At 41.5% G+C, this 14499-nt stretch overlaps 1 protein-coding gene across 6 annotated transcripts in view; it reads right to left on the reverse strand.

Moving 5' to 3' along the window:
• The window catches only part of BEND2 (BEN domain containing 2), a 40967-nt gene that overhangs the window by 14208 nt on the left and 12260 nt on the right, over positions 1-14499 (reverse strand). For 4 of the 6 annotated variants that reach the window (XM_068395574.1, XM_068395570.1, XM_068395572.1 and 1 more), the window contains 5 exons: positions 8672-8743; positions 8403-8492; positions 4839-4943; positions 2205-2718; positions 799-999 (listed from right to left, as the gene is read on the reverse strand). In XM_068395574.1, the coding sequence (XP_068251675.1) occupies positions 799-999; positions 2205-2718; positions 4839-4943; positions 8403-8492; positions 8672-8743 (982 nt within the window). Of the gene's footprint in view, positions 1-798; positions 1000-2204; positions 2719-4838; positions 4944-8402; positions 8493-8671; positions 8744-9685; positions 9758-14499 lie in introns of those variants that run through there. The other 2 variants (XM_068395575.1, XM_068395573.1) reach the window with 2 other exon arrangements.

Here is a 14499-nt window from a genome sequence, read left to right on the forward strand (position 1 = left end):
GGGTTTTGAATGTCTCCAGAGAAGGAGACTCCACAACCTCTCTGGGCAGCCTGTTCCAGTGTTCGGTCACCCTCACCGTAAAGAATGTCCTGGTAGAATTAGGGGAAAGGTGTGATTTATCATACTAATTTAAAAAAACCCCACAACAACAAATAAAACCCACAAAAAACAAAGACAGGATAATGCTGATGCTGCAGCTACTTCACATGGCTTAAATAATCTCCCACCCTTTAAACAGGAAGGAGATGTATAGGTTCATACATACATGCTATAGGATCTGTGAAATGGCTTGACATTTTAAAAAAAAAATGCCCTCCCCACCTTCACCATTTCTCAAACAAGAAAAGTGAACTTGAGAGAAAGAGAAGAGTATTTAAGAATCACCAGTTAAGGTCCATTCTAAGTATACCATGGCCATAAAAAAAAACAAACCAAACAAAAACCGGACCGACCGAACAAAAAAAAACCCCACAAAACCCATGCCACATAAATACAAAATAAATTGTAACGAAAGATTTAGAAACAGTCAGCATGACTGATGAACATGAAGTACACAAAAGTAGAATAAAGCAGAATTGTTTTATACACATTGAAGAAAAAGGAACATTGACAATTACCAAGCAGGAATTTCAAAACCAAAAGACATAGCAGAGTGGAGCACATCCACTACCACATTTACCAGTTCACCAGTTGGCTAGACAATGATTAGAAAAAACACATAGAAAAGGACTCCTTCTAAGTTAAAAACTTTGTTAAGTATTAAAGAAGTAAATCTGTGCATTTGTAAAGGTCGCATACCTCTTATTGCATCAATTTTGTTTGAATCCAATGTTCTGCGCCCTCGTGCACTCACTCCCATAATGCTGCACAATAATGTTTCCTTGGGGAACAAGACACGAACTAAGTAGCGCGCTGCATACTTTGGTTTAGTCTTTTGCCGAGCTTTCACCAAATAGTTTCCAAGAACTTTTACATTTCTCACTGGGTCACCAACAAACTCTTTCATAAAACAAAAACATTTAAAGAAAAAAAAAATTAAAACCCCAAGCAAGTTGTTAAAAAAAGAATAGTTTTTCAAACTCTTTCTCTTGATCTCTATGGTACCCTCGGTGTATGTTCTCTACTACAGCTAATTCTACTATGTATTACTTATCTTTGCTCTTACAAAAGCAGCTTTAAATTGGAACAGCAACAGAAATATCTTTTTAATTCATGTTAACCACCAATATAACTAACTGAAATAACAACACCCAAGAAAATACATTCAACACAAGTCCAAAATGTTCAGACTGTGCATTCAGAAAATGCACATGAGCAGATACCATGTATGTTTTCAAGACAATGACCCATGAAGAATGGCATATCCATACACAGTACTGCTAATTCATACACCATTTACAAATTCGCAGATAGGTATCCGAGTATTTCACCTACTATTCGTGCAGCTCTGCAGCTGTATGAACTTATTTTTTTGACCAAACGCAACCAAAAACTCATAGCCCAGCCTTCCACATAACTCAGGGCACTAATACTTCTGAAAGAAACGCATTAGTTTTTAAAACATGGTGCTATTTCATGTGTGCTTGTTTATTATAACGGAATGATCTATGGAATTCTTCATTTTCTGTGGAATTAAGTATTTTGAAAGAAACCAAACACTGGAGGATTTGAGGATAGAAAGGATTTTTCACTGATAAAATCCTCCACCAGAAGAAAACAGGTATTTCCTTCACACACATCAGGTAAGTTGCTTTCTTAAATGCAAAACGTATACAGGCATACGCCTCAGCTTTACTGACAATCTCTGTCTTTTTAAACATATGCATAGCATGCATACATTACTTATGACATATACACAGGTTAAAAATAGTTTACATCAAGAGTACCAAGAGAGAAAAAAAGGGCGTAGTTTTAAAAGAACCCAAAGCAGGTACTGTAAATCAAAGTCTTGTGGTAGTCTATATAACTGTATATACACTGCCAAGGTTTTTAAGTGATCCCTGGAATATTAAACATTGCTATGACCTTTGTTTCAAGACTTTTAAACAGTATTCCATTACAGAAATGTTTGTAAGGCAGCCAGTTCTGCTCCTTTACTTTTGCTAAACAATGATAAAGAGATTTCTTTAGGCATGTTTTTTTCATGCTAGCAGCAGTGTTTTAGCCTTCGTTTATTTACTTTTATTTACTACAAAGGAACTCACCAAAGCTAGGATTGATGGAGACTGAAGAAGATGGTAGTTCTTTACTAATGTTCACACTCCCAGATGCATTTCTGCAGTTTGTCACCACAGCATTATTTCCCAGACTGGTCTCAGATGGTGCTGGTATCGATGACAGTGCCACTGGTGAAGATGCAACGTTGACAGTACTTTCCACGACGCTGGCTACAAGATTTGATGGTGGAGAAAGGTCAGGCATCCTGTTAGTTCCTGTGTATGATGAATGCAGTGATCGTGTAGAAACTATAGTAGGCAGTGGCGGGCTCTGCCTACAAACAGGCTGCTGCGATTCAAGCTGAAGACTCTGTGGAACGTGTTTTACTGTGGAATTGACCTGACCGTGGCCATTTTGTAAAGCAACCCTTATGACTGGGCTATGCCTTCCTTGGCCTGGTGAAGAGAGATGAAAACTTGATTCCCTTCCCATGGATTTCCGTACTCTTATTTTTCCTTGGGGCAAATGACTGGAACTTCTGTATGTAAATCCAACTGGTTTCTGCAAATGTGATTCAGAAAACAATTAAAAGGTTAAATTAGAAATATCTGGTCATTTTTTTCTTTCGCAAATCAGGAAGACAAGATTTTAGTAATTATGCTATTGGCAACAGACTCTTCATTGAAGTAGTCATTGTCATGAAGCTGGTGCTATTACTTTTTAGCCTTCTCTCTAACTTTCTTTTATTCTCACTTGTAGTTCCAACACTAAGAGTTTCTCTGCTCAGCTTCAATGCTTCTCAAGTTTTTTCCACATGGGGTGCTGGCACAATTGCTTTCTAAAAAGTCAGGGAAATACATAATGAGAAAGACAGCTTTGTAAAGGCTCTTAAAAAAAGCTCTATAAAAAAGAATAGGCAAAATAAAATTTAAAATTTGTCAGCAATTGACCCAAGTCTGCTGAATTTTCAAGGGATGTCTCTACTGCCATGTTAACTTTCTTTTAAAAAGGAAAAAAAAAAATCACTTTCTCTCCTGGCTGCCTCTTCATTCTTTACTTGCTAGCTGAAAACATTAAACATTCAGATCTTGTCTACAATGGAAGATTCCAAAGAGACTAAGACAGACAAACTGAGAGATGGGCTATGCCTTCCACCACTTGCAGTACTTTTACTAAGAAACATATGCACCCCAAAGCACGCATTCTAGTTGAAAATACAAGTCACTAAGCAGGAGCTACCAAATGTAGCTGACACGTGTGGGTTTGGGTTTTTGTTTTTTCCTTTTGTGTTTTTTTTTTTTGTTTGTTTGTTTTTTTGTGTTTTTTTGTTTGTTTGTTTGTTTACAGAAATCGGATTATATTCCACCCTTGTAACCTTTAAAAATCTATGACCTGAAGAAAGGCTTATGTGCCTGAAAATCTGTCCATTTCTCCAGCTATTGGAGGTGATCCAATAAAAACAAATAGTACCTTTACCACCAACCTTTCCTTATTTATATCCTTAGCCCATCACAGATACAACAATGGTACAGTTATAAAAAACCTACAGCATTCCTGATGGTTTTAAAGATAAAGTACTAGCAGAACCTAAGAAAATGGTTGGTAGGTTGCATTTGCTGGCTTCCCCCTTACACTGTATAGTGATAGTATAGCTTCTTCAAAAAAAATATAGTGATTATATAGCTTCTTCAAAAAAAAAAAACCAGTGCAGGTCACTTTTAACCTGAACATTAAAGCAGCTGCCATCCCACATGATCAGAGGGGAGGGTAAGAGCACAGAGGTCACAGGGTCCAAGTATAGCTGAGGAGACCAATTTTTTCCCTGAGTCTCGTATTTTTGGATGTGTGGACAGTACAAACTTGGAGCTCTCGACAAAAACGCATCCCAAATAAAACCTAGTATCCTATTGACAACTGACATGCAAGAGAATGTCATAGCTTTTATCCACTCTTAAAGTAAACGGCCTTACTGATGTCTTGACATCTCCTGACAGCAGGATCATCTCTGCCACATTAAAAGCTTTGCAGTATTGTTGACAAAGAAAGGTCATTATGTGACCTTCTTTAAAAGAAAAACAATGATTTTTGAAGAGCATTGTTACAAATACTAATATTCTGTCTCCTTAGCTAACAGTAGATTAACCATATCGAAACAAAATGGATAGTGTGTACTCAATATCAAACCTTCTTAAAACTTTTGAAAACAGGAGTTTTATTAAAAAAAAAATACAATTCTATACCGTAATGGATATGACAACACACTGTTGAGATCTAAAAATCAGTCAATTGAACCAACCTGTGTGAGCGATGCATAAACTAACTGCAGAAACCAACGAGGCAGTACTCCACACCTCAAAGCAGCAACACCAATGTACCGAAGTTTAAGACATAACCTACGCAATTCATTTCTGTTCATTCCAATACAAATAGAATTTTACAGCATCACAGCATCCTGAATTTGATGGAGGCCACTAGCCATTCTGTGGCCACTGGTCAATAACAACACAGGAGACTGGAGCTGGCATACAGTAAGAAATCTAGAACAATTTAATTGAAATGGATTTTAAGTCTACTACTTGGCTACTAATTTTAATCTTAGTGGGATTTTTTTTCAAATAAGCATCAGAGGAAGTGAGAGAATTAAAGGAAAAATAAATGTCTCAGATCTTTATAATACTCACAGGTTTGAGCAACAGTGGCTTTACACGAGTATGCTGCATTTCTGAGACCTTCCGATGAAGCAGGTCAATTTTTTTATCCAATTTCTGAATGGCATCATACATGGCCTGACAACAAATGTAAGAGTGAAAACAGTATTGTTTCACAAGAACCCAATTTAAATCCGAAGAAATCAAGAAAATTTAATTAAGGGCAAAATTCCCTCCCTAAACCGGGTAAGATCTGTAGATAACATATATATTCTGTAAGCATATTAAAGATCAACTTAAGATAAAAAATGCAAATAACAATGCTAAATATCACAGTGAAATTCTCAGAGAAGCTTATTCTTGCAACTTTAACGTGGCTGGCACTTACAGGTTGTTCTTCCTGCTTCCAGCAGGTGTTTTATTTTTACCTATTTGGTATGTTTTGTTTTACATTGAAAAGTTACTGGGAAGTTCTAAGGTCAGTTAGTTACTATGATATACTATTTTAAGTTGTAACAAGTTTCCAAGTACACAGGTAAAAGGCTTATAAGCAGCCACTGAAATATTAAGAAAAATACTACCTGTATAGCACAAGTCCCAACTGGAATTGAACATGGCCAGGGATGTCAAAGACAACAAGAAGGGCTTCTATAAGTACATCAGTGACAAAAGGACGACTAGGGAAAATGTGGGCCTACTGCTGAATGAGATTGGGGACCTGGTGACACAGGACATGGAAAGAGCTGAAGGATTCAATGCCACTTTTGCCTCAGTCTTTATTAGCAAGACTGGCCTTCCAGAATCCCAGAGACCAGAGGGAAAGGCTGGAGCAACGAATACGCACTGGGTGGAAGAGGATCTGGTCAGGGAATACTTAAGCAAACTGGACATACACTAAGTCCAGGGAGCCTGATGGGATGTGCCCTTGTGTGCTGAGGGATCTGGCTGATGTCACTGTGAGGTCACTCTTGATAACCTTTGATCGATCACGGTGAATGGGAGAAGAGCCCAAAGACTGGACGAAAGCAGATGTCACTCCTATCTTGAAGAAGGGCAAGGAGGAGGACCCAGGGAACTACAGGCCAGTCAGCCACACCTCCATCCCTGGGAAGGTGGTGGAGCAGCTAATCCTGGAAACCATTTCCAGGAAGATGAAGGACAAGAATATCACCACAAATAGTCACAGCATGGCTTCACCAAGGGGAAGTCATAGTTGACCAAGCTGATAAACTTCTACGATGAAGTGACTGGCCTGGTAAATGACAGTAGAGCAGTGGATATTGTCTACCTGGATTTGAGGAAGGCCTCCAACATTGTCTTCCATAAGATCCTCAGAGACAAGCTGCTGATGTACAGCTTAGATGAGCAGATGGTGACATGGATTGGAAACTGGATGAATGGCTGGGCCCAGAGAGTGGTAATCAGCAGCACAAAGTCTAGATGACGGCTAGTAACTAGCGGAGTATCCCAAGGGTCCAAACCTGTCTAATATCCTCATTAATGATCTGAATGATGGGCAGAGCGTACCCTCAGCAAGTTTGCAGATGACACCAGACCGACAGGAGCGGCTCACACAAGAGGGTCGTGCTGCCATCCAGAGGGACATCAACAGGCGGGTGAAATGGGCCAACAGGAACCTCATGAAGTTCAACAAGAGGAAGTGCAAAGTCCTGCACCTGGGGAAGAACCCTGGGCACCAGTACATGCTGGGGGCCACCTACCTGGAAAGCAGCTTGGCAGAAAACGACCTAGGATCTCCTGGTGGTTACTAAGTTGAATTTGAGCCAGCAATTTGCCCTTGCCACAAAGGCGGCTAATGGTACCCTGGGCTGCATTAGGCAAAGTACTGCCAGCAGGTCGAGGAAGGTGATCCTTCCCCTCTCCTGAGCACCGGTGAGGCCACACCTGGAGTGCTGGGTCCAGCTCTGGGCTACTACAGTACACGGATGTACTAGAGAGAGTCCAGCAAAGGGCCATGAAAGTGATGAAGGGGCGGGAGCATCTCTCCTATGAGGAAAGGCTGAGGGAGCTGGGACTGTTTCAGTCTGGACAAGAGAAAACTCAGGGGCGAATCTCATCAATGCATACAAATACCTGAAGGAAGGCGGCAAAGAGGATGGAGCCAGGCTCTTTTCAGAGCTGCCCAGTGATAGGACCAGAGGCAATGGGCACAAGCTGAACACAGGAGGTTCCCTCTGAACATGAGGAAACACTTTTTCACTGTGAGGGTGACTTTTCACTGTGAGGGTGACTGAGCATTGGTACAGGTTGCTCAGGGAGGCTGTGGAGACTCCCTTCTTGGGGATATTCAAAAGCCATCAGGACGTGTTCCTGGGCAACCTGCTGTAGGTGGCCCTGCTTGAGTATGGAGGCTGGACCAGATGACCTCCAGAGGTCCCTTCCAATCTCAACCATTCTGTGATTCTGTGAAAAAGAGATGTAAATGATGTACGGAGAAATCAACTCAGCCATGCGTTTCAGAACAAAAATGGCATGAAAATCAACTGCATCCACGTTTTTAATAATAACAGAATGAAAGATAAAGAATTTGTAAAAACCTACTTATTCTATTGAAAGTGTCTGATCTTCACTCAGTCCCCAAGGTCAAGTTTTCTTTCAGTGTTGCCTTACTAAAGCAATCAGGTACAAACTTTTTAAAAGTATTACTGTAAAGGCCCAAATTTTCAGGCATAAAAGCCAGATAAATCAAAGCATTCAAAGTCCATCACTTATTACTATATGTTACTGTGCAATATAGAAAGTTCCTTCTTCAGTGTTTCCAGGATTTAGCAACTCAAATATGATCCTCACACAGCAATTTAGACATACAATTCGTGCCATAACAGTATAAAGGAATGAGATAAAAATAGAATTGAAAGGACACTGCCAACTTGAAAATATGTATCAGGCACATGTCATCAGCTATTACTGCAAAAAACACACATGGACACTGTAACTATATGAGTTACAAACAGGAAAGAGTCAATTTTTTTCCATAGCATTGCTGAATATATGTTTAAGGAGACTTATAAGACATCAATTCTTGGCTACAAGCCACTCACAAGTGACTCCCGAAAGCATGCCTTGAATGTCTTTCACTCTGTAGAGTACTGTGACTTCAGAGTTACATGAGTGCTCACCTAAATAAATATGGGATGCTTTTAATTTTCAGTGCAGTGATTTTCAATCTTCCCAGCTACTGCTTCAGAAGTGACAAGCAAAGAACTCGCCAAAACAACACTACCAGGATCTTGGCACACTTTTGGGAAGCCTCATGTACTTTCAAAAGCTAGGTGTGTATGACAGTCAGATCTTTCCCATTACTGTGAAGCCTCTCCCAATAAATCACTAGACTTTACAATTTGTATTTAAACTTAATATTTGAAAAGTATTCTTGCCAGCTATGGTGTGAAAAGTTCAGAGAATATGAAGAAGTAGATTTTTTTTTTCCTTGAAAATATTGAAGTTAAACGGGCAACTAACAAATGAACAACTGGAAAGGATGAAGTCATAGGTTATCAAATATAGATTGCAAATCTTCCTGAAATTTAAGTAAAATTGTTTAAATGCCATTTCAGAGACAACGAAAAAAAATACCTGGCAATAACCGAGGACCTCCGTAAGAATTTTCTGCTGATCTCCAGCGTAGGAAGCTTCAGTGTAGGAAGCTTCAGATACAATACTCGCCTTTTTCATTAAAATAATAAAAAAAGAGTGTAAGCTAGTAGTATATACACAGCCTTTGGATGTCACATTAAGTCAATAAATCCCAACTTCAAACCTCATGTGTTATTTTAGTCTACCCCAAAACATACATTCCCAAAGAAGCTTTTCAAAGTCAGTCAAACAAAAGAAAATTAACTTACACATTCATAGTCTGGTTCATACTCATAGATGACACTGCCACTATCTTCATATTCTCCTTCCACGGTTCTCATCTGGGAAATAACATAAAGAACTTTTAATGTTTTGAGTAATGAAAGAATTCAAAATATAAACTACAGAGACAACCTATTAGGAATCCAACTTGAACACTTTCGTTTGTAGCTATATTCCCTCCCCTGGCTACAAAAGAGCCCAAGAAAGAGAGACTTAACAGTCATCTCATTTATGTGCCTGTGGTTAGGTCATATGAATACTCACCTCACTTTTGTTTTAAGAGTATCTTATTCTGGTTTAACATAAAACTCTTGCAAATTTATATAATAGTATGTATTTTTATTTGGTTATTCTAAGGCCAGAACTTTCTCATCTAACTAAACATGTACTATATAGACAGGCTTATGTAATTATGAGACTCCATGTAGATTTTTACACTAATTTAAATAAATCAATTTGAAAAAAAAAGTGTGTTTATTTCACTGGGTATAACTCTGCATGCAGAAGCTGTAAAAATGTCTACTCACAAGCTAAAAGATGTAATCTTCTTACTGCTTGAAAACTGCTTTTAGACAGGAATTAACAGTGCTATCACCTGGACAATTCTGACATTTTTCTTTTACTGGATGGGAGAAGTTCCTGTCCACCATACATCATGGATTTCATGAGTCTTCTGTTGTTGTTTTGTGGGTTTGGTTGGTTTTTTCTTTTTTTTTTTAAAAAACTAAGTCATATTTAATCAGGGCTTATTTTAAAAAAGGAAGGCTTGGGGGCGTGGGGGTGTTGTTTTTGTTTGTTTTACAACAGGCAGAATTAAACAGGGTGGAGCTGCTTTTATAGCATTAAAGACACTCTGACTGTTGGAACTTAAGAATTAACCTTTGTAAGGTGATACGAACTAAGCTTCAGACTGCCTCAAGTTAAAGATATATGTAGTCTGTCTTTGGACAGCATTGTTCATGAAGGCAAATCCTTATTCAACGTTAAGTTTCAACACTTACCCTAAATTGCACAAAGTGATTTTTACTGAAAAAATAAGAGCACCTACAAGGAAAATTAGTATGAGTTACTCTCAGCTGTACACTAGCTGTTGTTATACACATGTACAGTACCCAGCACAACAAGGTTTTACTCTTGCTAGAAGCTTCCATGCACTACATGGATATCCTACCCACACTTCTTCACTGGGACGTCATCAAATGAGCATGCAGAAGTGAAGGAAAAATGACATTCCCAGTAACACTGTGTCACGGTTTAAAGCTGGGCTGGCTATTAACCAGGTGGCAGATGCTCTCTGTTAACCCTCTCCCCCCACCCTAAGGGAAAGGGAAAGGGAAAAGGGAGAGAGACTTATGGGTTGAAAAGCTAAAACAGTTTTAATAAACTATAATAATGAAAAAGAGTATAATAACAATAATAATAGAAATAATCAAATATATACAAATATATACAAATATATACAAATATATACAAATATATACAAATATATACAAAGCCAAGACTGAGAGCTTGGAAATCCTCCTCAGGCAGAGTTGCTCCCCCAGCACAGGCAGAGGGGAAAATGCAGTACCTCCCCCCAGCACGGGCAGAGGGGAAAATGCAATAGCTCTCCCTGCCATCACACCTGCAGGCTTTTAACTGGAAAATTGGCAAAGCTGGTACCAATCAGTGGGAGACAGGAGGGCCCCTCCCTCCTGGGCCCCACCTCCAGGAGGCAGTGGGTTAGTGATAAATAGGAAAGTGAGAATGACGTGTGTGGGATGGAATACCTCGTTGGTCAATCTTGGGTCACCTGCCCTGTCTGCTCCTCCCTGCAGGTGCGACCCCCTTTCAGCTCTTCACTCATAAGCAGTGAGGAATTTAGCAGTGACCTTGGTTTCTCTAAGACTAATTGGCCTGGTTTGGGCCAAACCAGGACATTCCACCCCTTATTCCATACCATTCACGTCATACTCAGATCACCACTACCTTTTCATTTTCAAATATATATACACATATCACTAGTTTATGATTCATCTCTATACAAAAAGTTCATTAAGTTCATTTGGTTCAGGATTGTGGGTTTCCATCTGGCTAGCAGTCTCTCAGCAGTCTCTCTGGCTAGCAGTCTCTCTTTCGTCATGGTTCGTGCCCACGGGTTGCAGGTTAAAGATGTCAGACTCGAGGAGGTTACTGGACGCCACTTGATGAAGCTAGTTCCGGTCTCATCAACACTGTCTTAACCTGAAAGACACTTATGCAGCAACAACATACAGTTCAGAATTAAGTAGTCTCACCCAGAATCAGATCACCTTCAGGGACACATCGGACTTCACCATCTTGCAACATCACCCACCAAGTACATCCAGGTCCCTGAGCAAAAGCAATCCCACGAATGGGTTTACCTTTGCCCGTTACAGGAAGAATCCAGACAGTTTTTCCCAATAGATTCCTTTCATGCACCACAGGGACTTTATCTCCTTCTACTGTATGTAGAAGGTCTGACTGAGCAGGGCCAGCTCGATTGATAGATCCCCTGGTGTTAACTAACCAGGTAGCTTGTGCCAGATGCTTATCCCAGTTTTTAAAGGTTCCACCCCCCATTGCTTTCAGGGTAGTTTTTAACAGCCCATTATACCGTTCAATTTTCCCAGAGGCTGGTGCATGATAGGGGATGTGATATACCCATTCGATGCCATGCTCTTTGGCCCAGTTGTCTATGAGACTGTTTTTGAAATGAGTCCCATTGTCCGACTCAATTCTCTCTGGCGTGCCGTGTCGCCACAAGATTTGCTTTTCAAGGCCCAGTATAGTGTTCCGGGCAGTGGCATGGGGCACAGAGTATGTTTCCAACCATCCGGTGGTCGCCTCCACCATGGTAAGCACATAGCGTTTACCCTGGCGGGTTTGAGGGAGTGTGATATAGTCAATCTGCCAGGCCTCCCCATATTTATATTTCAACCACCGCCCCCCATACCACAAAGGTTTTAACCGTTTGGCTTGCTTAATTGCGGCGCATGTTTCACAATCATGGATAACCTGTGCAATAGAGTCCATGGTTAAGTCCACCCCTCGGTCACGAGCCCATCTGTATGTTGCGTCTCTCCCTTGATGACCTGAAGTGTCATGAGCCCACCGAGCTAAAAATAGTTCACCTTTATGTTCCCAGTCCAAATCTATTTGGAACACTTTAGCAGCTTGATCCACTTGTTGGTTGTTTCGATGTTCCTCAGTTGCCCGACTTTTAGGTACGTGAGCATCTACATGACGTACCTTCACGACTAGTTTCTCTAGCCGAGCAGCAATATCTTGCCACAATTCAGCAGCCCAAATAGGTTTCCCTTTGCACTGCCAGTTGCTTCGCTTCCACTGCTTTAACCACCCCCACAAGGCATTTGCTACCATCCATGAGTCAGTATAGAGATACAGTCTTGGCCACTTTTCTCGTTCAGCAATGTCTAAAGCCAGCTGGATGGCTTTTACCTCTGCGAATTGACTTGATTCACCTTGTCCTTCTGTGGCTTCTGTGACTCATCGTATGGGACTCCATACAGCAGCTTTCCACTTCCGATGCTTTCCTACAAGATGGCAGGATCCATCGGTGAACAGGGCATACTGCTTCTCCTCCTCTGGTAGTTCATTATATGGTGGGGCTTCTTCAGCACGTGTCACCTCCTTTTCTGGCGGCATTCCGAAGTCTTTGCCTTCTGGCCAGTCCATGATCACTTCTAAGATTCCTGGGCGATTAGGGTTTCCTATTCGAGCCCTCTGTGTAATTAATGCAATCCATTTACTCCATGTAGCATCAGTTGCATGATGGGTAGTAGGAACCTTACCCTTGAACATCCAGCCTAGTACTGGTAATCGAGGTGCCAGGAGAAGTTGTGCTTCAGTACCAGTTACCTCTGAAGCAGCTCTAACTCCTTCATATGCTGCCAGTATCTCTTTTTCAGTTGGAGTGTAATTGGCCTCGGAACCCTTGTATCCTCGACTCCAAAATCCTAGGGGTCGACCTCGAGTCTCCCCTGGTACTTTCTGCCAGAGGCTCCAGGTAGGACCATTGTCCCCACCTGAGGTGTAGAGCACATTTTTAACATCTTGTCCCGTACGGACTGGTCCAAGGGCTACTGCATGCACAATCTCTTGTTTAATCTGTTCAAAAGCCTGTCGTTGTTCAGGGCCCCACTGAAAATCATTCTTCTTTCTGGTCACTTGATAAAGAGGGCGTACAATCTGGCTGTAATCTGGAATATGCATTCTCCAGAAACCCACAACACCTAAGAAGGTTTGTGTTTCCTTTTTGTTAGTTGGTGGGGACATAGCTGTTATTTTGTTGATCACCTCTATCGGGATCTGGCGACGCCCATCTTGCCATTTAATCCCTAAAAACTGGATCTCCTGGGCAGGTCCCTTGACCTTGCCTCTTTTTATGGCAAAACCAGCTTGCAGAAGAATTTGGATTATTTTCTCTCCTTTGTCAAAAACTTCTGCTGCTGTATCACCCCACACAATGATGTCATCAATGTATTGCAAATGTTCTGGAGCTCCACCCTTTTCTAGTGCAGTCTGGATCAGTCCATGGCAAATAGTAGGACTGTGTTTCCACCCCTGGGGCAGTCGATTCCAGGTATACTGGATACCTCTCCAGGTAAAAGCAAACTGTGGCCTGCACTTTGGTGCCAAAGGAATAGAGAAAAATGCATTAGCAATGTCTATGGTGGCGTACCACTTGGCTGCCTTTGACTCCAGTTCGTATTGAAGTTCTAGCATGTCTGGCACAGCAGCACTCAGCGGTGGTGTAACTTCATTTAGGCCACGATAGTCCACAGTTAATCTCCATTCTCCATCAGACTTTCGCACTGGCCATATAGGACTATTAAAGGGTGAGCGAGTCTTGCCAATCACTCCTTGATTTTCTAATTGTCTAATCAGTTTATGAACGGGGATCAGGGAGTCTCGATTGGTGCGATGTTGCCATCGGTGCACCGTGGCAGTAGCAATTGGCACCTGTTGTTCTTCAACCTTCAGCAACCCCACAACAGAAGGATCTTCTGAGAGGCCAGGCAAGGTAAACAGCTGTTTAATGTCCTCAGTCTCTACAGCTGCTATACCAAAGGCCCATCTATACCCTTTTGGGTCCTTAAAATACCCTCTCTTGAGGTAGTCTATGCCAAGGATGCACGGAGCATCTGGACCAGTCACAATGGGGTGCTTTTTCCATTCATTTTTAGTTAGGCTCACTTCGGCCTCCAATACAGATAACACTTGAGATCCTCCTGTTACTCCTGAAATACTGATAGGTTCTGCCCCTTTTTATGATCCGATGGCATTAGGGTACACTGTGCACCAGTGTCTACCAGGGCTCGATACCTTTGTGGTTTTAATGTGCCAGGCCATCGAATCCACACAGTCCAATAAATCCGGTTGTCCCTCTCCTCCACCTGGCTGGAGGCAGGGCCCCCCTAATTAAGAAATGGATTCGTGCTGCTCACAGGGACTGGACCTTCATTTCTCCTATTCACACTTGGGAAAAAGTGATTTGAGGCCCATCTCCCCTGACTGGGGTCCTGCTCACTGGTAACTGGAGCAGCCATCCTCCTAGAAAAATTCTCTCTGGTATTTCTTTTAGCTTGCAACTCAAGTATTCGTGCCTGTAGGGTACTGGTAGGTTGTCCATGCCATCTGCTCATGTCCTCCCCATAACCACGCAGGGCAAACCACAGGATACCTCGTGATGTGTTCCGTTTCCTTTGAGCTGGTCCTGTAGGAGAGCGTTTTCTCCTAACAGCTGCAACGCGCGCCTGTGTAGGCAGAGAGTCAAGTTTATTCTCTATCC

This window comes from Nyctibius grandis, chromosome 2, assembly GCF_013368605.1.
Source record: "Nyctibius grandis isolate bNycGra1 chromosome 2, bNycGra1.pri, whole genome shotgun sequence".
Lineage (NCBI taxonomy): Eukaryota > Metazoa > Chordata > Aves > Nyctibiiformes > Nyctibiidae > Nyctibius > Nyctibius grandis.